The sequence below is a fragment of the Aplidium turbinatum genome, chromosome 16, assembly GCF_918807975.1.
Source record: "Aplidium turbinatum chromosome 16, kaAplTurb1.1, whole genome shotgun sequence".
Classification (NCBI taxonomy): domain Eukaryota; kingdom Metazoa; phylum Chordata; class Ascidiacea; order Aplousobranchia; family Polyclinidae; genus Aplidium; species Aplidium turbinatum.
In genome coordinates this window covers 16,320,983-16,344,237 of record NC_137487.1, presented here as the reverse complement: position 1 = coordinate 16,344,237, position 23,255 = coordinate 16,320,983, and the positions used below count along the sequence as shown (strand labels likewise).

The following is a 23,255-nucleotide window of genomic DNA, read 5'->3' as shown; positions in this document are numbered from 1 at the left end:
GTATTGACAGGTGGACTTATCTAAACGCATTGACGATTATCAAAAGGACATTGCCGATTTTGATGATTTTGTAAACAAGATTATTAAAAGTTAGAATTCGCCGAACGATCACTTGATCGTCTTCACTGAAATCAACTTAAAACACGCATCGTTCTACCCGGAGGGTAAAGTGACCGCTGGTTGGATTGAATGTTTATTTGGATTTCGATGTAAAACTGGTAAACCAGTATTTCGTTTCCGTCTTGGTCGGATATTGAATGTTGTTTAAACTGTATGCACTGTGTGTTCTGTCCATTGTCCTTTCTTTTATGTGAGGCTGCATTCTTCGCAATGTTGATGCTGTGAATTCAAAAACCTCTGGAGTAAATTTTTAATCAAAACCTTTCCTTAAAAAAACGATGATGAATGTTCTTGTGATTTAAATTATGAAAAACTGTCAGTTGGTGGAATGTTATATTTTGATGCAGAAGCTTTGTCGCATAACATTCACATAAGTTGTAAACGAAACGTTTTCAAGCAGCTTTTGCAATGATGCCAGTTGTGCAATAAGACACCATTGTGCTGTCCTAGCTTTTTAGGCTACTAGTTATTGTATCTCAAAGTATTAAAATTAGCCTGTTTTACTTTCTTTCCTTCTAGCCTGCATAATTTTCTTAGTCCAACATTTGGCGAGATAAGATTATGTACAAGGTTGAATGTTGAGGTGGGCTATTAACTTTTGTTTCCATTGTGATAAGGGGTCGCCAAGACAAGCGATAAACGTTGTGTTGTTGTTTACCATCAATGTAGGCTACAAACCTAAATGCTTTTAACCTATTTATCTTTCGCAGTTTGACTTCTTGAATTGCTGACTATGATATTTTGCACGTGGAAATGTCGGATTTTGCAGGTTTTTAAAGAAAGCCTCTGTTTTTACGTTTAGCGCTTTGTACAAAAGAGTTTTAACTTTTTAAACAGCTTTTGTTGTTAAGCTTCTTGGGTTTAATTGACTTGTAGGCTGTGTATGATTGTCAGAATGTGGTCACGTTGTACAATCGTTGAAACATTGATTGACCACACAAAATATCTGTAGCCTAAATTAAATATAGAGGCCTGTAGAAATATCATATAACGCTTTTGAAGGTGTTTTTTTTCATCATGTTGTGTTGCGTCGATCCACCACAAAAACGTAGTAGGTCATCTTGCATTCCTGCTGTTATGTGGAAGGACCTGAGGAAAGCAAGATCATGGTGTTTTCACAACAGCCTCCTACAGTTTCGTCCGTGAATTGTTGTTTTTGTGTTATAAAGAAAATGAATTTTTCACCGGAGTTGATGCAAAACTGTTGTCTTCGTCTGCAATTTAGTAATAGCCGAAGCGTATAGACCGGTTGTCTCCAACCTGTGGGTCGCAACCCCAAGTGGGGCCGCCTTAACTTTTCCTGGGGTCGCCAAAACTCACCATATTCAATTTATTAATGAAAAAAAAAAAGACTACGATGCTCGTTTAGATTAACTTTTTGTTATTCATGGTGACTCTACAACGAACGAATAGTTATTTGGTGTAGTGTGCAGACATTTCATCGGCTGTTTTCGGTTTACTTTGCAGTTAGTAATGGTAATTTGTAGCTAGTAAGTATAGCTAAATATTATACAAAATGGCAGCAAAAAATACCAGAAAAAGATCATATGACGAGGCTTTTTTAAAACTTGGTTTTACTGATTCAAATCGCAAACCAAAGTGTCATAAAGTTTCCGCAGAAGAATCGACGATGAAAAATAAACTTAAACGTCATTTTGAAAAAAAATCATCCAGGCTGCCTGCAAGGATAAACCATCTGAGTTTTTTGAACGTAGCCTAAATTGCAATCTCTTGAATTCAATTTCACTATCAGTAAAACGTAGGATTGAAGATTATGTCCAATGACGTTCTTGACCAAATTGAAACCAACGCATTGACAGTGCAAATTAAATGTTGAAACAAATTGACAATTTTGTGTTCATGAAATCACGTTCATGTGTTATGTGAAACTTCTTAAAAACAATCATTTGGAATACTTTTGTGTAGCCACATTTCTCTGTAATTGTGCATACTTACTCGTATTAGGCCTATTTAGTTTCAGCATTACTTGAAATATTTTTCTCCGTATTGGAAAACAAAATGGGGTCGCATGTAAATGCTGATTTCGTTTTCGCTTAAATTGGGTCGCTTCTTAAAAAGGTTGGAGACCACTGGTATAGACTACTGGGCCATGCGTAGCCTACGAGGCTAGACTTTCCGTTTTTATGTTTTATTTCAGATCATCAATGTTGACTGTTCAGGTGTCTTGTCAGTAAACTACACGCGTAAAAGTTGGAAATAAACACTTTTCTGCCGAAGCAGTCTGGTCATAATTTTAGTCTATCAGGAGATCGAATGGTCCAGCACACTAGCTGCAGAAATTTTGCCGATTAATTGTAGACAAATTGTCTTGGTTTAACTACATTTTCACGTAAAGCAGAAAAACAAGTAGGCTACTCTCTTAGTAAGTTCAAAGTTTTATTTGGCACCTCGATCACACCACCCGCCCGGGTTCGATACTTGGTTGATGTCACAGGAAGTCTCACTTAACTCATAAAAGGCTACAATCGCATTGGGCATGAAGTGGCGTAGCGGTTAGTGGTGTGGCACGTCCTCACACCACCGGCCCGGGTTCAATACTTGGTTGATGTCACAGGAAGTCTGATAAAAGGCTACAATCACTTAACTGGTAAAAGGCTAAAATCGCATTGGGCATGGAGTGGCGTAGCGGTTAGTGGTGTGGCATTATAAATAAAAAGTATACAAACAATTTCAAATTTTGAGACTTTTTCAGTAACTTACTACTGTAATTAACCTCGGCCTTGGGTGTGACGTTGCGATTCTACGCAAACTACGTCAAAAATTGATAGGCCTGATAGCAACAGTCACTAACTTATTACAATTCTTAGGCCAGCGATCGAGTAGTTAAAAGTAAAAGTTAGCAATACCAACTATATACCTTTACCCAGGCCAGGTTGCTTATAGTGATTATTTTTTACTACATCATTGATCAAAAACTTCATTTTTTTTCAAGTACACAAAAAGTGATCTTGAAAGTGATCTTGATCTTCAAGATCACGATCTTGATCTTCCAGATCACATAGTTTGGTGATCTTGATCTTCAAGATCACTTATTCTTGGTGATCTTGATCTTCAAGATCACCAATACTGGTGATCTTGCCCATCTCTGTTTGTACCTATTACTGTAATGGTATGTAGTACTAGTACGGTGGGTGCAACCTAATTCGTACCGTCAGTTCGTGCCTTGAAAGGATCGAGAGAAAAAGTTAAAAAAAGCCGAAATCGCTGATCGCAGTTTCCGCAAACATTTTAAAAGGTACCCAAACTAAAAAGATCGAGAGAAAAAAATAGAACATCGCTGATCGCAGTTTCCGTTTTTTCCGCAAACATTTTAAAATTTCCATTAATGATCCTAAGAGTTTGCCGAAGTCACTGATCGCAGTTTCCGCAAACATTTTAAAATGGTTAGGGTTGATCGGAGTTTCTTCTAACATTTTAAAAAGGTTAGGGTGTTTCCGCAAACAAACAAACAAACTGAAAAGATTGAGAGAAAAAAATAAAACAAAGCCGAAGTCGCTGATCGCAGTTTCCGTTTTTCCGCAGTTTCCGCAAACATTTAAAAATTTCCTTAGGAAAATTTCACAACAGTGAATAGCTGATCAAAATATTTCAAGTTTATAAAATGTTTTGATTTAACCAATCTAGTTACCGTTGTGCTGAGTTTTTTTTTTTTAACCATGTTTATTTATTTATGTTAAAAAAAAAGTGTTCACTCTCGACATGTCGCTGTTTCCATAAAATGTGCCAGTTTTCATTTACACTGGTAAATAAATTTTAGGCAGTGGCTATTTGACCGGCTCCGGTCTTTGAATCTGAAACACTATTTGACCGGTCATTACGTCACTACATAAGCACTTTTTTCTTTTTCTCTTTCAAAGCAAAAGACGATAAGCGCGTTAACTTTTAAATTCAACACATTTTTTTCAACTGAATCTGTGGCGCATACGTAACGTCTCGGGCTGCCATTCCAGAGGGAATGAGTTCGATTCTATCCGGAAGTGTTCTTTTTTTTTTTTTTTAACTAAATTTTTGAAAGTGGAAAGTTGTCTTGAAGGGTTGGTTGAGATGATGATTTGAAACTTGACTGATGGTTGTGCGACAATGAGACTGGATTTAATTTTTAACTTCGGACTTCAGCGAAACGTAATCTTACAGCCTATTAGAAGGTGTGATTTTTTCAGAGAACTTGTGCTAAGAAATGAAAAGAATTTGTTAAAAATAAAGACTAGAAAAAACTTTTTTAATTCGTTTTGAAACTTTTTTATTCACTTGTTGATTCATTCATATCAGTTTGTATCCTTTTGTAGTTAAAAAAAAAGAACGCTTCCGGATAGTATCGAACTCATTCCCTGTAAAATGGCAGCCCGAGACGTTACGTATGCGCCACGGACTCAGATGAAGAAAACGTGTTGAATTTAAAACTTAACGTGCTTATCGTCTTTTGCTTTGAAAGAAAAAAGTGCTTATGTAGTGACGTCATGACCGGTCAAATAGTGTTTCAGATTCAAAGACCGGAGCCGGTCAAATAGCCACTGCCTAAATTTTAACTAATTTTTTTTAAACCAGGGATACAATTTAACTTTCTAGATGAAATTTAGGCGATGATTCCGAATCTGTGCATGTTTTTCTCCAGCATATCAGGTTTTGAAAATACTTGCATTTTAATATGTTAGGTATTTTTACGTATTTCTATAGTTATATAAAAATATGTTTCTAAAATGCAACTGGCAATCACAATGCATTGTGAAATTCACTTTGTGCAAGCTTGATATCAAAATTGTCATTATTTTGTCAAATTGTGTCGCTATAGGTCAAGTTTAAACCACAAAAACCTGGTGTGCTGAAGAAAAATAAGGACATTTTCGGACTCAGCATCAAAAACCCTTTAAAAATTGCCTGTTTGCATCTCTGATGAAAAGTTGAAAACTTGCTGTTGGCCAGTGTTAAAGAAGCTACTGTATTTTTATGATTCTGTGTGGTGTTGCAATGCACTCATGATCTAAAATTTTATGTTAGCTTGTTTTACCAATGATGTTAATTAATGTAAGCGTATTGCATATGATAGACATTTTAAAATATTTGGAAGGATGATATTATATGCATCAAGCACATGTACTTTATATTCCCAGCACACTTGAAAAGCCTATCCAATGCTATCGATGGTGTTTATTGTAGTTAAGACGTTAAGATATTTTAAGCTGGTGAAAGCTAATAACCTTGGTAAACACTCAAAAATGTTTTATTATAGGTTTATTTGTAAATCTGCTTTTGCATCTAGTTTTTAAATCTTTGTAGTATGCGCTTGACCCTAGTATTGCTTGGTGCTGGTCGGCGCCGGCCGGGTGGTGCTAGGGGTTGCAAAACCAGAGGAAAGCACCAAGAGCCGCATTTAATTCGGGAACCCGAGCGTAAAGCATTTGTTGAAAACTTATTGCAAGAATGTACAAATGAAATGTGGTTAACCAGACCATTTCTTAACGAAGTCCAGGAAAAGTAAGTGAATATTGATCTTTAGGAAGCAAGTTTATTGTAACGTTACCATACTGGTAGTTTCAAAAGCATGCTAAGATGTAAATTATTCTATAGTGTTTAACATGATACTGTAGTTATAAAAGCAATGACTTTACGGTTGCCACAAAAGTGGATTAGCATTGCTAATTTTACAAATGAAAATCAAGTTTCTTCAAAATGTTTTTTTTTCTATCATACTTTCATTGACTAAAGTTATTTTGTTTTAGCAATAGTAGAAAGATTTAGGAGCAAAATGGTTGAAACGCCTGGTTAATCAAATCAAAAAATAAAGAGCCCAAAATGTAGATACAAAACTCATGTTCAGCAAACAAACGTTTGGAAAACTATACAACTGTCTTCATCTTCAGTGCTATAAATGTAAGCAATGCCACATTTAATATGTTTGTAAACATGAGTTTAGTATCTACATTTTGAGGTAGCCTATATATTTTTTGATTAGATAGAGAGATTTGGTCTTGAATATGACAGATTTTATTGACAGCAGCAAAATAATGCATGTAAACTTTTATCATCAAACCCACTTTGCAGTTTATTTTGTCACCATTGTTTTTGGATAAAAATAACCTGTGGAAACATTAATTAGCTTAATGTTATTTGACTGATCTATTTCAAGTATGGACATTTATTGCGAAGTACCGGTACTGCAAAAAGTAACCACTACAACTTATGCTTACAGAAGCCTTTCAGAAAGGTTAATTAAAACTTCTCAAGGAAATCCATTGAAGAGAGAAGACACCAAACAGACTTATCCTTTCAGGAACCTCAAGTATCGAATAAACATGCCACAACATGTTTCTTTTGAGCAAAGATGGTCACGATTAAAAGAGGACGATAAGTGAGTGAAAGTTGATTTGTTACCAGTAGCCTAGAGTGGTTTCCTATTAGTTTATTTAATGATTTCAAAAAGGTGTCCTATTAAGGTATTTCTAATGATCAAATTGACAATTTATACACATATTTAATAATTTACACAATAATATTCGTCGTGTGAGCTTCTGATCTAGCCTTTTACCACCCGAGATTTACGATGTTCCCGGACTACACTGGAAGGCTACTAGAGAGCTGCTAAGCTTTGGTTTCATCATCCATGACACGCAGACCTTCCACTCCATTAGGTGGCTTAAAGATGGAAGTCATTGATAATGTGGTTTGCGGTCAGTTCCTCGACACTACACTCACAAGAAGAGGCCATTAGTGCATGGTTGAGCGGAACACGATAATTGGCCGCTAAGCCAAAGCTTTTCTGTACCGTACTAAATTTGTATGAGTAGCATGGGGTTTCTCTTTGTCTATCTGCAGCATTTAAATTTTGTATCAGATTTTAAATAAGCTCAGTGACCGAAGGGTCACTATACTGACCTGGTCAACGGCTTTACCGCATCAACCCGAGCAGGTAAAGGTAAATGCAAGGTGAGCATAAAGCCTTTGTTGCACTCAGAAGTCAGAATGAACTAAGTTTCGATATACTGACTGACATCATGCGCGAATAGATAAGAAAGTTATAGAATAACGTTGTCTGGTTGGTTGTGGGCATTTTCTCTGAATCTGCACCACCGTACCATATAGGCTTTATCCACCACGACAGCATGTTCTGTTAAGTCTCGTTCTATTTCCTGCAGATCAAAATCATTCATGTTTTTCATTTGTCTTGCAGGTGGGTTGAAGAAGATAGGGAGAAATATAGAAAGAAAGAGATGGAGAAGTATGCCCGGGCTGTGATACCAAAAAGATACCCAGATTTTTATCCGCCATATGAAGAGAAGTGGGATGAATGGAACAAAATTGAGGGCTTCGGGAAAAAGGACAACGCGAATTGTAGAACTCTAGTAACTAAAGAACAAGTCGATTAACAATGCGGAACAGTTATTTCTTTCTGGTGTAACGGATTTTTGAATAATAAGAGTATACATTTTCGTGAAATGGCGAACCAACATATCAAATTGACAATGGCTCTCTTCAATCAAATAAGTATCGTTTGAACAACGGCAGCCCTGCTACGCCAGAAGGCAGAGCAGCCAAGGGATCGTAATCCCTGTTGATATCCACGTGACGTCAAACATGTCTCAATTGAGATTAAACCTAGAAGCTAAGTTCACAATTCCCTTTCCTGGCAGTAGTGCTGCTAGACGCTTTTTCTAAAATCAAAGAGGTGTAGAATTTAACAGTTGTCTCAGGCTGCTCCAGGATGGAGTGTATTGGTTGTAGATGTGTAAGGTTTTAACTCACAGCTACAGCGTGCTGACGATCATATCACCCAAGTTTTATTTTATCACACATGATGTTTATTTGAAATGCAACAAATAGATACCGACACAATATACCCAACCATTGTACGTTTGAACAGTACCAGCTTCGGCGGCAATTTAGGTAACAGCATCAACTTATAAATTACGCTACTGCCCTAAAAACAAAGGGGATTTATTGTGACGGCACGTTGTCAAACTCGTCTTCTGCATTTTTGTGCCGTGTTTGGATGAATCGCCGCAACCGTTCAATCACTACCTCCACACTGTGTTCTCCGTGAACCTGGTAAATGAATAAACAAACATTTCATGTATTTCACTGTTCTTGGGGTAAAATGGTATTTCATGGGAGCATGTAATGCGAAGGTTAGCTATTTAGTAGAACAGTGTTGCCAGAAGTAGCCTACTTCAAATCAAAATATTCGTTTTAAAACTGGCCCAAAGTGTATTATTAAGCAATGTTATGGTGTGTTTGTAAACTCCCCTAAAATACCGCGGTCTGAAAAGAAATTAGATACGGTACAAAACCTGCAATACATCGAGAGAAGAAACTACCAGAATATTGATAAGCTGAACTTGGGAAGAATTTTTGGCCAGTTTTAACTTGCTAAGGTTCAGAGCTATTTTGAAGCAGCACGACATGGACCTTTAAAATGCATTTTGCACAAAACTGTTGCGTATATTTTTCTTCCCGAGAATCACAATATACATTGAGGGATGGTTGTCTGCACTTGACTGCCAAGGAAAAATGAGTCGTCTCGAGCTAATTACGTTCTTTTTGCATCAATTTAATATTTCCAGACGTTTAATCGATGTAATCGACCAATCGATGTAATCGGCAAGCTGGTTCGTTACCTTATTATCCCTAGTCCGGATGTTGACCGTTCCGTTCGTCTCCTCCTTTTCCCCAACGACCAGGATAAAGTTGTATTGCTCCAGTTGGGCATTCCGAATCTTCTTGTTCAAGGTCAGTCCTGGGTCACGCTCCAAGTCCACCTGGAAGCCAGCCTCGTGAAGACGTGACCTCACAGATTCCGCGTAGTTGTCGAATTTTGCTGAGACGGCCAGAACCATGACCTACAGCGAACAAATAGTTTGACAGTGCAAACGGCTCGTACAAAGCTCTCGTGTAAGCAAAAGATCTTAGTTTTAGGCTTCGCACCACGTATGACTGTAAAGTACGAGGCATAACCGTGGCGCATGTTTGGCAGATAGAACGGTCGCTTAACGGGTTCGTCTTGCGTTTGAGGCAGCCGCAGGTCACGTTGTTTGGCGCAGCAGCCAATGCAGCATCCAGGCGCAGCAGCCAATGCATTGTGTGGTCATCGAGCGTTGTTAGGTCTACAAACTCTACATGGCTATCCTTGGGTCGGTATACAGGACATTGGTAGAGAATGTGGTATGAATATCAGAGCCACATGATGGTGAGTCGGCGAAGCCCCATTGGAACATGACTTAACGGGTGCATGTCATTTTCATACATTGTCGATAGATTAAATGCAATTTCAGAGAGGTTACTTAACCATAAGGAAACGAAAATGAGTAACAATCAAATATAACAAGCGTTTTCGGCTATGCCTGGTCAAGTCTTTGAAAAAAACTAATTCTACATTAAATAAATACGAAATGCGAGTATATGGCTTCCCTTGTTCGAATAAGGTTACATACCTGTCTTGGTGAGAGCCACAGCGGCCATTTTCCTCCATAGTTTTCAGTAAGGACGGCGATCATTCGCTCAACGGAACCAAGGACAGCTCGATGGATGATCACGGGCCTCTTCTTTTCGTCTCCTTCACCTCTGCAAATTCATATTTATGACCAGGCTATGTTGCAAAGCTGATGGTACTTAAGATATTTTTTTTATTAAAAAAAAAATAAAAATATTTTTATATTTTACGTTTATTTCTTTTTCAAGAAACTAAGGTAAGCGGCAATATTGTCCTCACGTATTTGTATTTTAGGGGACGCATGGGGGACGGCAATGTAAAAGTAAATATGATAAAAAAATTTTCACTATAACGGTTAACCAAATTTTGGTGACGACACCAAACGTACAACTCACGTGACGTAGTTGAGGTTAAAGCGAATGGGAAGTTGGAAGTCGAGTTGTATCGTAGCGCACTGGTGAGGGCGGCGAAGGGCGTCCATTATCTGGGTTAAAAGGAACAACTGGTTCAGAGAGTACCGATCCCTCCCGTTAGTGGTGAGAGCCTTAGCTTGGTGTTCGAACGGTCGTCGGTTCGACGCTGCTAAAGAGCATGTGGCTGTGTCTTTGGCAGAACATTTAAAGGCATGCCTCATGGTGGACGAAGATTGGCTTTCTTGCCTTCCGTCCACAATCTAAATCTTCAAGTTTACACAGATGACAGCAAATATTAACAAGTCATCGGCAAAAACGAAACCTTCTATGACGATATGATGACGTACGATTACCTCATAAATTTGTTATCGAGGTAGAAAAGTTTGCTGTCAACTTTATTTTTGACGCTACGACATTTACCTGAATGTCGATCTTTGGTCCATAGAAGGCACCGTCGCCTGGGTTCAGCTTCCACTGGTGACCGGATTCGTTCAAGCAGTCCGACAATTGCTGGAAGTAAAAATACAAGAATTTTCAAACACTTTCACAAGTGTATCCTCTCGAAAAAGCGAAAATTCAGGGGTACCGATCAAATACAACTTCTCACGTGGGAAAGATTTTGCATATAAACCTTTTCAGCAACACATTTCAATATCGTAACGCTGAACGCAGTACCGCTAATAGTTTGTTATAGTCTTTCGACCAACCTTTTCTGCGTCGTTCCAGACTTCAATTTCTCCCAGAAAATCTTCGGGTCTTGTGGACAGGAAAAGCTTGAAAGTGAAACCAAATGTTTCATAGACTGTCTGGAGAAAGTCTAATGCTCCACAAATTTCCTGGGGAATGTAATTGCGTTTAGCAAGAAGTTTTCAGCCAGTAACTTAACTTTTTTTACATTGGTTCAACGTCTTCAGAGGTGGGTAAAACTTTGTTTTCGAAAGTAAGCGGGCAAAATATGACGTGGATCAGACATATTTTTTGGTCATAATGGTCATACTTCAGGTCAGACGAGAATGGTCATATTTTTCTGATTTATAAATCCCACTTTTTAAAAGGCATGTAAAAGAAATAAGTTAGTATTAAAGCGGTTTTAAGTTTCTTGTAGAAAACCAACTTGTTCACGGCACGTAAAAAGATTCAATTGAAAATTGACCCTAGCAGTGGTCAACACAGAGGTGTTTGTTTGGTGTTTAACATTACATTGTTGTTTAACATTACATGTTTAACAACACATTGGTGTTTCGCAAATCGAACGTGATACCCCTCTAGTCAGACAGGACTGAAAATATTGTCTATAGTGAATTGTCGATAGCAGATATATAAGAACAAACCTGTTTGATCTGCTCCGGGCGAGCGAATATGTGCGCATCGTCTTGTTGGAAGCGTCGGACCCTTGTTAAGCCTGTGAGGGCTCCAGAAAGCTCATTGCGGTGGAGAACTCCGAAGTCAGCATAACGGAGTGGTAGCTCCCTCCATGACCGGTTACGGTTCGCGAACATCAAGCTGAAATGTTTTAAGGCGGTTGAAATGCAATGTTGGACAGGTTGAGCATTTAAGACACAGCTCCAGTGCAGTGCCGTGGTTAGATTATGACCATTATGATTGTTAAAAGGAATTTTTCTTTTAAGTTTGGATTGTTCGATTTCCACTAAAAAAAAACCGCAAACCGAATTCGAGCACACTTGGTTGAGTTCTGACCGTACAATGATTATGCCAACATTTCATTTTCCTGAAATAAATCCCACACCACACGCTACGAATGTAAAAATTAAGAGGGCGGGCGCACTTGGTTAGAGATAACTCCAGCAGCAAACTAAGGCTCCGATACTCGGGCAACGTTTGCATGTTATCAGAGGAAACTGAACCGCTTACACTTAAATCCTATTGCTGAAAATCTAAGGCTCACCAGTGGCCAGGACAGTTCATTGGTTTTAGTGCAAACGTTTCTTTTTCGACGCCGAAAGAAAATAAATTGTCAGAATAATGTTCCCAGTGTCCTGACGTCTTCCACAACTTGGAATTGTAAATATTCGGGGATATGACCTCTTGGAAACCTCTCTTCCTGTATTCCTCCTGGAATGAAACAGAATTAATTTAGGGTTTGAAGACCAAAATGGCATTCGGGCACGTCACCTATCATGATTGTCTTTGGACAAAGTAGAATTCAAACCAATGCTTTGCAGGTTATACTTCTCACCCAGACAGCAAAATTCGTCATATTTACATTGATTCAACGTCTGCAGACCGTGAATCAATGTAAAAATGACGGGTTTTGCTGTCTGGGAAGCAACTAGAAATTCACCTAACGGCCGAAAAAATATGACACAGGTGTGCTTTGTGCTGTAACTCCTAACAACTAAATGTTGTTTCGTAACTTGGCTAGTGCTAATGCAACAAGATCGCTTAACGCAAGATTGTGAGCATGGCATGTAAAGTTAATTAAATCACCATTAATTTAACCTCTACAGTTTCATCTATCGATTCTTTTTGGGGGATATAGGAGGTTTTCGCTATGATTAGTGATTTAAGTCACTCCATGGTATTATGCTCTGCTAATATAGGCTGAGTTGGAACGAACATCGTTCTACAAATTGAAGGTCTCTTCGTCATTAGAGCGACCTGGAAATGAGGTAAAGCGCAGGCACATCAAGATAAAAAATGAAAACTTGTTTTCAGGCATCAGTCGGATGCTATCTTACTTTGATGAAATTGATGAGAGTGTTGTATATGAAGGCTCCGTTTGGAAAGAAAAAACAACTTCCAGGACTTAACTCGTGGAAGAAAAACAATTCCTGCTCTCTTCCAATCTTCCGATGGTCTCTTTGCTTTGCTTCCTCCTGAAGTGAAAAAATCTTGTAAACTTTCTGAATGACAGGACTACACTTTCTCTGGCAAATTGACTCTGACCAACACTTTTTCTGGCCAATCAACTCCACCTGGGTCGAGGAATATCAATTCTAAAATATCTTTAATATGCTTTTATTAATTAATTAATTTAAATTAATTGAAAATGGCGATGTTACAAGACCTGAAATTGTTGCCACTCCTTCAATTCCTTCTTGTCAGGGAAACTGATTCCATAGATTCGTTGTAGCGATTCCATGTCGGCCTTGCCTTCCCAGTATGTCGCTGAGTTCTGTGGAAAAATTAAGCATGAAAAAAATGGCTCGTTGGCTCAGTGGTTAGTGTGTCCGCTTCTGAATCGGTAGGCAAGGGTTCGATTCCCTGTCCAGTCATACCAAAAACTTTTTAAAAGTGGCACTGAACGTTACTCCTGCTTGGTACTCAGCAATGGAATGGATTCGGATAATAATACACTCCGTTGCGCCTCTATACGCCTGCATTGACACTGTCTGCTTCATAAAGTAACGCTTTGAGTCCTCAGCAACGTATATCTGCGATTGATACAGGGGCAGGCCGGCAGGGCTATATAAAAACATTTAAAACACACATTATTATTTTACATATAACGTACCATTGTCATGAAGACAATTTACTGATCGAGGTTCCATGTACCGTAAAGGCACTCACCTTGTACAACTGAAAAGCTTTAATCTTCCCTGTATGCCGTACGTGCGGACCCCTGCATAGGTCGATAAGCGGGCCACATCTGTACACGGTTGTGGTGGGGGTAGTCACTTTTTCGTTCAGAATGCGCACCTACAAATAAAAGCAAGTTGTAATACTGGTACACTTTGGGCACATTCGATTAAATGCTCAAGCCTGCAGTCTAGTTGTGCTTGCCACACGCAACAGCAAAACACAACAAATACTAAATGAAAAGCGCATTGGAATGTGACTAAACTTTGCAGAGATTTTCTAAGTATTGCTTTGTATTTGAAAAAAAAAAAACTACACAAGTTTTAAAGCTTTTAAAATTAAGACGAAAGAACGAATATACTACATTTCTATTGCTGGAGTGAAGACAATGTTGATTCAAAGAAATATTTCATTCTCCTTTGATTCACTTTTCTTTTTTCACCTATTCACCTTCACCTATTCACTTTTCTTCATTGGTAATTTCACTGAACAAGCAAAGTTTTCAGAATTTAGTAAAGAATGAAATCATTTACATACGGTAAGCGAATAGATTTTATAAAAGAAATGCGAAAAGATACCTTAAAGGGGTTGTATTCGAACATTTTCAGTAGGTTATCTTTGGTTATTTCGAGTCGTTCGAACGGTTGTTTTTCCTTCAAAATCGACTTCATTACTTTGTCAATGACCGGAAAGTCATGTTTGTCTGAAACTTGCCTGAACACAAATTGAATTTATGATCCAAAAATGCCAAGAATATAAATGAAGTTCTCTCTTCCAATAAAACCATACCTTCCATCCATAAACATATCATAGTAAAATCCTTGTTCAATAGGAGGCCCGTAGCAAAGGCAACCGCCATAAGTCCGCTCCATAGCCTCACCAAGAATGTGAGCGGTAGAGTGCCAATACACAGCCTAAGAAATGAGATGCTTGTAATACCAACCCAATAAATGATGCAATTTTGATTTAAAATCGGTGACGAAAAGCGAACTCTCCCACGCCTAAATCCATACCTGAGCTTCTTCATCGTTAAATTTGAGGAGTTGGATCTTGCAGTCCCCTTCCAACGGTCGGTCTAGATCCCACACAGCATTGTCGACTTTGGCAACGATACAGTTGTCGGCTAATCCTTGACTGCAATGAGCACAAAAGTAGCATTTATAATAAAAATACAACAGAAAAGCACAATGCACTATTCTTTAACACATACGGTAATGGTTGTATCACATTTAAAGAAAATTAAGCAACAACAGAATATAATATCTCAATTTTGAAACGTTTTCTGACTCCATGACACCTTACCAGGAAATTTAGATATTTAACCACATTGAAAATAGGAAATTATACAAATTCTTTCCTATGGTAAAAGCAATACTTTCAAAAGTTTACAGTGGTCAAAGTATAGACAAAATAAGTTCAGTTTCAAAAGTTCAGTATCGCATGTACTTTTTAGTTCGGTACAGTTAAACCTTATACCAAAGACAGACAAGACACAACAATAACACAGGGTTGAGCATTACAACAGTATATTACATATTTACAAATAGTTCATCATATCAAACGTTTTCGACTTAACTTAAGTCCTCATCAGGAATCTGTAAATAATTATAAACTACAATAAATTTCACTTCTTGACAGTGACTACCGTAACTAACTAAAAGCATCGAGAAACACGCACGATTGAAAGCACTGGAGTGGAAAACATACAGACAGACGAAAAATTACATTAAGAAAAGGCAACTGCATGATTAAGTTACAAACGAATTTGCACCACGGAGTACGTGATACAACTAGGCTAATAAATATTAAGGAGAATGGAGGCGCCACTGGCAAATAATTGTTTGTTTAGATTTGGATTGTAGCGTTTGATTAACAACGCTTCCTGAATTTTTGTGTCAAATTGGGATTTGCCTTTGCGTAAAATTTTAAATGAGTCAGCAGAGAATTTTTGATCTGTGCAAAAAGAACAATCCATGATATGGTCCTTGATGGCACTTTTCTTTAAGTCTCTAAAGTTCAGATGCTCCCGTACTCTCGTGGTCAAATGTCTGGTGGACATACCGATGTACGTCAATGCCGAATCACACGGACATGTAAAACAATATACGACATTTGAGCAGAGAGACGAAGGCGTCTGGGACTTTAGTTGAAAATACGAACTAATTTTAAATGTTTTATAAACAGGAAAAACGTCCACATCAAATTTATTTTTCATAAACTGTCCGATTTTACGAGCAAACGTTTTGGATTCTTTTCCCACAAACGGAATGGACAAGCAATGCTTCACATTTAACTCAACCCTGTGTTATTGTTGTGTCTTGCCTGTCTTTGGTATAAAAAAGCAAACTCTCTCCCGAAACTATAAGTTAAACCTTAGTTTTTAACTAATATATTTTTTATTGTACATATTAATTAAGGGGATGGGAAGATTTGTAAAGTCTTTAAGACACCGCTCGAACGAAAATGGAAGACGCCATACTCGAGTTTCATCCACTGATGATCCCAAACAAGGGGAAACTCGAGTATGGCGACTTTCATTTTCGTTCGATCGGGGTCTCAATGACAATGTACAATTGTACATATCTAGGTTACCTGCATTAATAGCAAGATTATCATATTCAGGCGTTAGTACAAAAACAATGTTGTGTTGTTGTAAAGTTTCATTTATTTTGATGGTAAATAAAAACTTTCTTCATTCTCTACATCTACTTGGAAAACTTCAATCACACTTGTCCATCAAGCAGGCGGTAATGCTGAACAAAGATTGATTATGCACTTTGCTCTGTAACAACACCAGGCCAATCGCAAGAAAGAAAAAAGGGTTTAGTGAAACTCAGCGCTCCCTAACGCGAAAAAGACCCAGAAAGAGTTAAGGATTGATATGAAAGCTTGCCAATCCTAAGCAATGCGCATTTCACAACATATATGAATGTGTTCCTTGCAACTGAGATTGTTATCTCTGAATGACAAGGCAAGGCGTTAGCCGTCTCTACTTTTGCATAAGGTTGTACCATAAAAGCTAAACCGAAACTTATGTACTCACAGCGCAGTGGTGAAGGTAAACTACAGGAAAGAGATGATCCCAAACAAGGGTTACAAGTTTAGGCGTTGGTTCTTGGTCATTGCACAGAACTATGAAGAAAGCCAAGGAGAGGAATAATAAATTAGCATTGAAAAAAAATCAACAAATGGCAGCATAGCTTTATTGATTAAAAATACTCTTTCTAAGTACTGAAAAGCTTGGGTGTTCATCAGGACAATTATCGTTTCTAGCACTAGTTGCAACGTTCATCTGATGAAATTGAAAGTAAAATTAACAACAAACAAAATGGTTTATTGCTTCACTGACGTTCTTGCCTTCAATCGCACTGCAGTATATAACCTGGTGAAATTTTATTTTGTATGTTATTCGCTCTGAGGATGCACATTGCACATTGTCATGGTGCGCGAAACGTCAGTGAAGCAATAAACCATCTTGTTTGTTGTTAATTTTACTTTCAATTTCATCAGATGAACGTTGCAACTAGTGCTACAAACAATACTCTTTCCCATGGACAGTAACTAAGGTTGAAAATAACCAGTTATATATTATACTGTAATTTTGGAGGTCGATTCTTGTTGGCTACTATTTAACTTTCTCGAAGTTGCTTGAAAATTATTTTAATAACATGCGTTTATTGGGTTCACTCACGGACGTTGGATGCCTCTTTCTAAGCTTAGTAATAGGTAAGAAAAGTGTGAACTGTTCAAAATGACCAGCAAAACAGTTAGAAAATCATGTCAATCTGCATTTAATTCCTTTTATAAACTGTTATGTACTTCTTTAATCTTAATGTTCATTGTGACTGTGACAAATTTCTTAACTTAAAACAATGGACATTCGGGTGACACTTACATGGCAAGAAACTGGAATGTTGGAACACACAAGGAAATCCAGCCGACTGTGTGAGCGTTGTGAAACATAAGATAACCACATTATGCTTGTAAAATTATCGAAATTGAGGTCTTGAATATACAGCATACTTCAAAATTCTTCATTGTCACTTTCTGTGTCAGCAGCACAATTGTATCTTATTTGCAGTTGCTGGAATTACAACACTTGTGGCGCTCATAACAACAGTTGCCATATTCTCGGAAACACAAGTGATCCGCCATGTCAGAAGAAAAGTCGAACAGCAGAAACGGTAAAATTATATTCTACTAATCTGAATATGCCTACAAGTGTGACTGTGAAATTGTTGACATATATTTTTTTGCTGGGGCTGTTCAAGTCAAAACAACCAAACTTATACAGTAATCTTTTGCATCTTTCTACGTAACTTCAGTAAAATAATTTATATTTAGGAAAGTTTATGGGATATGGAACTCCGGAGGACCAGAAGATAAAGAATTGAAGGTATGGTAATGCAACCGTACATCAAATAGTTAATTGTAAAGAAATGAATAACCACTAAATGCAAATCATAAATAAACTCTGACTCAGTGCAAATAACATCAAAAGCCATTGGCAGAACTACGCATAATTATTCCAGATATCTAGCACAAACGTAGGAGGTTTTGACGAGAGACAACGAGCAGTTCAACTTATGCAGTACAAACCAAAGCTGGTTGAAGAAAGTGAGCATCCATATTAAAAACGAGCTGTTTTTTTATTCAAAAAAAAGTATGCAACATTGATTTACGTAATTTGATGATTGCAATTAGCTGCTCGAGTTATTTGTTAGTTTTATGTGGCATAAAAATTTATATATAAAGTATAGTAATCTAGTGATAGTAGGCTACTGGTGCTGTACTTTTGTCCAATACAGGCTTACATGAAAACTAACAATCAAATTTGATTTTTTTTATTTTCCTGGTCAAGACAAGCATGATAAAAGTGATGAAGCTAAACATCATGAACTGGACAATCTTGATGGCAAAAGGATTCAAAATAAAAATTTGAAACTCCATGCCTAAACACACGAAAGGTCTGGAGAAGCGACTTCAACAACCCACGAAACAAAAGATTTCTAAAATCCATATTAGCATGAGTATTAGCCTACTAGCCGAAGTATCAGCTTCTGTTCTTTTTTAGTTGTAGCCAATTTGGTTAAACTGTTGAATAGTTATGCTTTCCAGGGTGGCAATTGCTGGTAGACCGTATGATCATTTCGTTGTCTCCTTATCAAAAACAAAACTTTAAACATTGTATGTATTTTTTTTAAGTTTTGATAAATACACAACTGATGGTTGAAGTGTGTGGTGTTCTTACTCGTTATAGTTATAGTGCAAAGTCAAAATTTATCTTACAATTTTCCAAAGTACCTTATCCCCTGTGCTACTTGGTAAGGTGTTGTAATCCATGATTTCCCTTCCACTATCTTTCCATCGGGTAAAGTTATATTGATGGGTGCTGCTTGGGTTTCTTGTCTCTCTAAATTGAAAATACAGCAATAAATATTAATAACAATTACGTAACATGAAGTGAGAAATAAACATAGCAATCAATTTTGTGAGATTTTAGAATTTGACACAGTTTATGATGGAAACTCGCATACAACATAGCGGCTTAGCTCAATTATGCTACGTAATATAATATGCTTTCCATTAAATTCACAAGTGCTGAAGATTTTCATTGTCTGGTGTAGAAATAAAAGCTATAGTCAGATTATAAGGGGATAGCTCAGCAACATTTTAAGCATTCATTCCAACAGTGTCAAAAACATTTTTCTCCATAGTCCTGGAGGAATTCCAACAAGATATTATTTCATGTTAGACGATTCACCTCTTCTAGCAAACGTTGACAACATGGAGTGGTAAAGCGATAGACCTTTGGCCCTAGAAGTTAAAAAAACATTCATGGTATTGGTATATGAGCACCAGGTAAAATTCCGTTTTCAATCATTTAACAATTAAACAACTCAATTGCAATTTTGAAGCAACTTTTAATCCTTGCCTTTTTTCATAGCATCAGATTCCACTTTCAGCTTGTCATATAAATCAAGACGTTCCTGGATATATTCTGGCCATGGGTTTAGTTCCTTACATCCTGATGATGCATCTCCTTCACCAGTAGTCTTCTTTCCTTCATTTACCAAAATAAAGATTTTGTCCAAGGATTTTGTCAAAGTACAATATTGACTCAGCTCAATTAGGTCATATTTCAATCCGTACAAGTGTAAATATACAGCAAAAAAGTACAATTCCTTCTCATTGTACAGAAATTAACCTTTTTTATTTTCTTTATTTTTGGTAGCAGGGTTTTTGGGGGGTTTTGCATTTTCTTTATTTTGCTGGTTGTCAGACATGGCTTTGGTTGATTTATCAGGCTTAGATGAAGATATCTGTAGAAAAAGTAAAGTTAAAATATAACAGGGTCACCAAACTACGGCCCGCGGGCCAGAACCTGCCCGTGGACTGATTTCATTCGGCCGCCACGTGCTGCGGAGATAACAGCTGCACTACAACTGTTAAGGAAAAAAGTTACCAAACTTTTTGTAAAGGACTGACGTTGCTGTTGAGCAACACGCAACCTGCTAATGATTTTTCCATATTGTTTCTTTTTATGACATCACAAACTTTGTTGTTCAAAATATCAATGTTTCATCAGTGCGATATCTCTGTTTAAGCAAATCATACCATACCGGCCAGACTAGACATCATAAGCAGAAGCATTTGGACAGTATGATACCAGTGCTAAATAATTAACTTTTAGGTTGTGTTGTATACTTTATTCTGACTTCCACCACTGACTTTGTTATTTATTGTGCTCAATTCAAGTCAATGGAGATTCTAAATAGTTGTATATCTTTTTGCAATTTGCATCTGGCCCGCAGCTGTTAATCTCGCAGCAATCCAGCCCTCAGAGAAAAAAGTTTGATGACCCTTGGGTTAGATAACAGAAAATAAACAATCTATACAGTATACAATAGCCTACGTTTTCGAGGGTTCAACAGAAAAAAAACCTAGATACCATATAACCCAATATATACATTTGAGTTTCCTTTTATGATTGACGACACGGACCGTAAAGTAAAAAAGTCTTTAAAGATCTGGAATTGCCAGTTCGCCTTTTTTGACGCTCATGAACCCTCCGAGATGCCCTTTAAAAAAATTAAAAATCCGAACCTTGCCGGCTACAAAACTGCCCACTACAGAATGACAACACGTGTACCAACTGCATTGGTTCCACAAACGGTAGCCTAGCGATAAAAAGTTAAAAATAAGCATTTAAAAAAAGCAAATTAAGAAGAAAGATCATTATTATTATTGTAACAGTTTGCACAAAAAAATTAAAGCTACAAAAAAAACAGTTTCGATGATACGAATTTCAGTATATTATAATTGATCTAAGCACGTCTGGCAAAACTACTTCCAAAAAACAGTGAGGCTAGCAGTCAACCTTTGTTTAGTGACAATTTAATGATATAAATTTAGTATAATTTAAAGTTATATTTTAATAATAATCAATTGCAAATTAGTCCAAAACAGTTTACTTTTTATTAGTCAATTTCCATTTGTAAGCCCACTTCTTGTCTCTTTCTAAATTGTTAAGATTAAGACAAAAAGCAAGGTGTAATCACAAATAGTAAATAATTAGTAGTAAGAAAATAAAACCCTAAAAGATAAGCTATATGAATACTATCGGCCTAACGTTTAAAGAAAGTTTGCCTTTGATGATAAAATAACTTAACATTTTAAATACGTATAAAAACACGTGTTTTAGAAGCCGTACCTGAACAAAATATGGGTGTTTATCTTGTGAAATACTTAAAATATGTTTCTTCCACCTGCTTAAATTAGGCAACGTTTCCGCAGCAATAGAAAGAGTTTTTAATTTATCTAGTAAAGCTGTATCAACATTAGAAGGACAAAATCCAACTAAATAACTATTTTGCTGAAAGTGTTTATCTAATTCTTTCAAACTTTCAGCATTAATTTTCAATTTATTCACATAACTTACATCCATCACCTTCAAAGCAAATAATTTCCTAATAACATGTCATTTTAACAGAGAAATTATCATCACTAAGTGATGAAAACTAACAGTATCTGATGCAAAAACGACCACAGCTCTAAAATATTCCAAACAAAAATGTACTTAACAACACATCAAACCAGCCTAAACACAAAAATTTGTGTGATATTTGATACAATAACCATCGTGAACTCAATGAAATTAAGCGCAAATAAAAACACAATTATTATTATTATACAAATATTCAGAGCCAACCCCAAACCTTGATGCTAAACATCTTCATGCCAACAAAACCAATGAAGCATGACAGCATGTTGCGTGATGGAGCATTACATCAGCAAGTGCATCGGTCAAAAGAGCAAAAAATAATTTCTTATGCAAGTATCAGCAACGCTGTTCTATAATTAAGCCATTACATAATTATTCCTCCACACAAAAAACTGCTAATATTTGTTGTTTTTACGGTACCGTAATTATTTCAACGCAAGCAATGTACTGGATTGATGTATGACGTCATGGTAAAAGCCATCAGACCGTAGCTTCAACGTGTCTTCTACAAAAAGGGACTTTCGTTGAAAAGGACTAGCGACTAAAAACCATAAAGTTCAGTTCGGTTCGCTTTTATTTCTGACAATAACAACAACAAAACAATGTATGTTGAACATAAGAAAGGTGGTCTAGAAAAAGGTAGAAGCGACAAAACGCAAACGTTATGACGGACTTGCTTTCAAAACAAGACAATTAGGCCTAGTTAAAAAAAAATAACGACACAAACATTTTGGAACCACAGTTGTCAGTTGTTTTGTTGATAGAAATAAACATCTTAAAAAGATATATTTTTTCCGCATAATTAGCCGACAACTAACTTGTATTTGATATATGGCAATTGGCACGTAGGAAACGGTATCACATTAAAATTATGGCTCGGTGGCAATGAAATGGACGACTTACATTTCAAGCAAGGTAAGTGCGTAAAAGCAAAAAAATAAATAGCTTCTGCAAAGGTTTCAGTTCAGTTGTTTTTATTTCTGACCATCACAGCAAAAACCATGCACGTGAATATAGCAAAGGTCGAGAAAAGGTAGAAGCGACAAAACGATAACGTTAAAACGTGCTTGTGACCGCAGTGAGTAGGCTAATTAAGTTGAAAGAAATTTGGCACGGTCGCAACACCTTCTTCAATTAAGGTTAAAGCAAGATACGGTAGCGCTCAGATTTTGCTCAACGGCAAGTACTGTAGCTGCAATCAAAAAGCGATCACTGAAAGATTTCCACCTTCCAATTTCAGCAGGAATTAATTTATTTTGAAACTTTCAGCATTGATTCCGTTCCTTGAACTTTTTGCGACACGATCTTCGTCTTTGTACGGTTGGGTCACGTCGTTAGGAGAGATAAAGCTTACGTCAGAAAAAGACAATTAAAAGTTGTTTAAAAAAAAATTGACGAAGATCGAAAAGATGGATAAAATATGTGGCAGAAGACATGGAAAACTGCACCGACGTTCCCACTTGAAGTGGGAATAAACCCAAAAGAATCTCAGCATTGGTTCCGCAAAACTGTTAGCATTTTACTCCAAGAAAAGTTTTTCAGTCCGAGGATCAAAACTGCAACGGCCAATCAAAAAAGTGTTTGTCTTCGCAAATCATGGAATAGCGTGACTTAGATTGTGAAGGATAATTCCAAAATAAAACGTTGTCACTAAAGTTTTTATTGAAATCTTTCTTTGAATTTTCCAATGATCCAAAAAAATGCGTAGTAATAAAATAATCAAAAAAGTAAAGAG

At 37.0% G+C, this 23,255-nt stretch overlaps 4 protein-coding genes across 6 annotated transcripts in view; 3 read left to right on the top strand and 1 right to left on the bottom strand.

Moving 5' to 3' along the window:
• Window positions 1–2,357, top strand: part of LOC145785424 (autophagy-related protein 13-like) — a 36,466-nt gene extending 34,109 nt beyond the window's left edge. For both annotated transcript variants that reach the window (XM_082597080.1, XM_082597081.1), the window contains exon 12: window positions 11–2,357. In XM_082597080.1, coding sequence (XP_082453206.1) covers window positions 11–94 — 84 coding nt within the window. In that variant the 3' untranslated portion in view covers window positions 95–2,357. The remainder of the gene's footprint in view (window positions 1–10) is intronic.
• A 3,016-nt stretch (window positions 2,358–5,373) lies between these two features.
• On the top strand, window positions 5,374–7,832 carry LOC145785999 (uncharacterized). Its single transcript, XM_082597690.1, has 3 exons — window positions 5,374–5,613; window positions 6,329–6,487; window positions 7,307–7,832. The coding sequence occupies exons 1-3, from the start codon at window positions 5,417–5,419 to the stop codon at window positions 7,500–7,502; spliced, it is 552 nt and encodes a 183-aa protein (XP_082453816.1). The 5' UTR covers window positions 5,374–5,416; the 3' UTR covers window positions 7,503–7,832.
• Window positions 7,833–8,038: 206 nt separating this feature from the next.
• On the bottom strand, window positions 8,039–21,476 carry LOC145785998 (threonine--tRNA ligase 1, cytoplasmic-like). The gene is made up of 18 exons (XM_082597689.1): window positions 21,230–21,476; window positions 19,724–19,838; window positions 19,451–19,579; window positions 18,820–18,928; window positions 14,529–14,649; window positions 14,305–14,429; window positions 14,094–14,229; window positions 13,507–13,635; window positions 13,004–13,111; window positions 12,675–12,812; window positions 11,882–12,048; window positions 11,307–11,478; window positions 10,683–10,811; window positions 10,396–10,485; window positions 9,958–10,046; window positions 9,564–9,693; window positions 8,751–8,972; window positions 8,039–8,178 (listed from the first exon to the last, which is right to left on the bottom strand). The coding sequence occupies exons 1-18, from the start codon at window positions 21,461–21,463 to the stop codon at window positions 8,071–8,073; spliced, it is 2,451 nt and encodes an 816-aa protein (XP_082453815.1). The 5' UTR covers window positions 21,464–21,476; the 3' UTR covers window positions 8,039–8,070.
• Window positions 17,078–19,111, top strand: LOC145786000 (uncharacterized). Of its 2 annotated transcripts, none has more exons than XM_082597691.1 (5): window positions 17,078–17,241; window positions 17,597–17,699; window positions 17,860–17,911; window positions 18,048–18,132; window positions 18,377–19,111. In XM_082597691.1, exons 1-5 carry the CDS (start codon window positions 17,184–17,186, stop codon window positions 18,469–18,471), a joined length of 393 nt encoding a protein of 130 aa, XP_082453817.1. In that variant the 5' UTR covers window positions 17,078–17,183; the 3' UTR covers window positions 18,472–19,111. The 2 variants fall into 2 exon arrangements, with proteins under 2 accessions (XP_082453817.1, XP_082453818.1); XM_082597692.1 differs by lacking the exon at window positions 17,078–17,241 and adding an exon at window positions 17,422–17,460.
• Window positions 21,477–23,255: the final 1,779 nt, after the last annotated feature.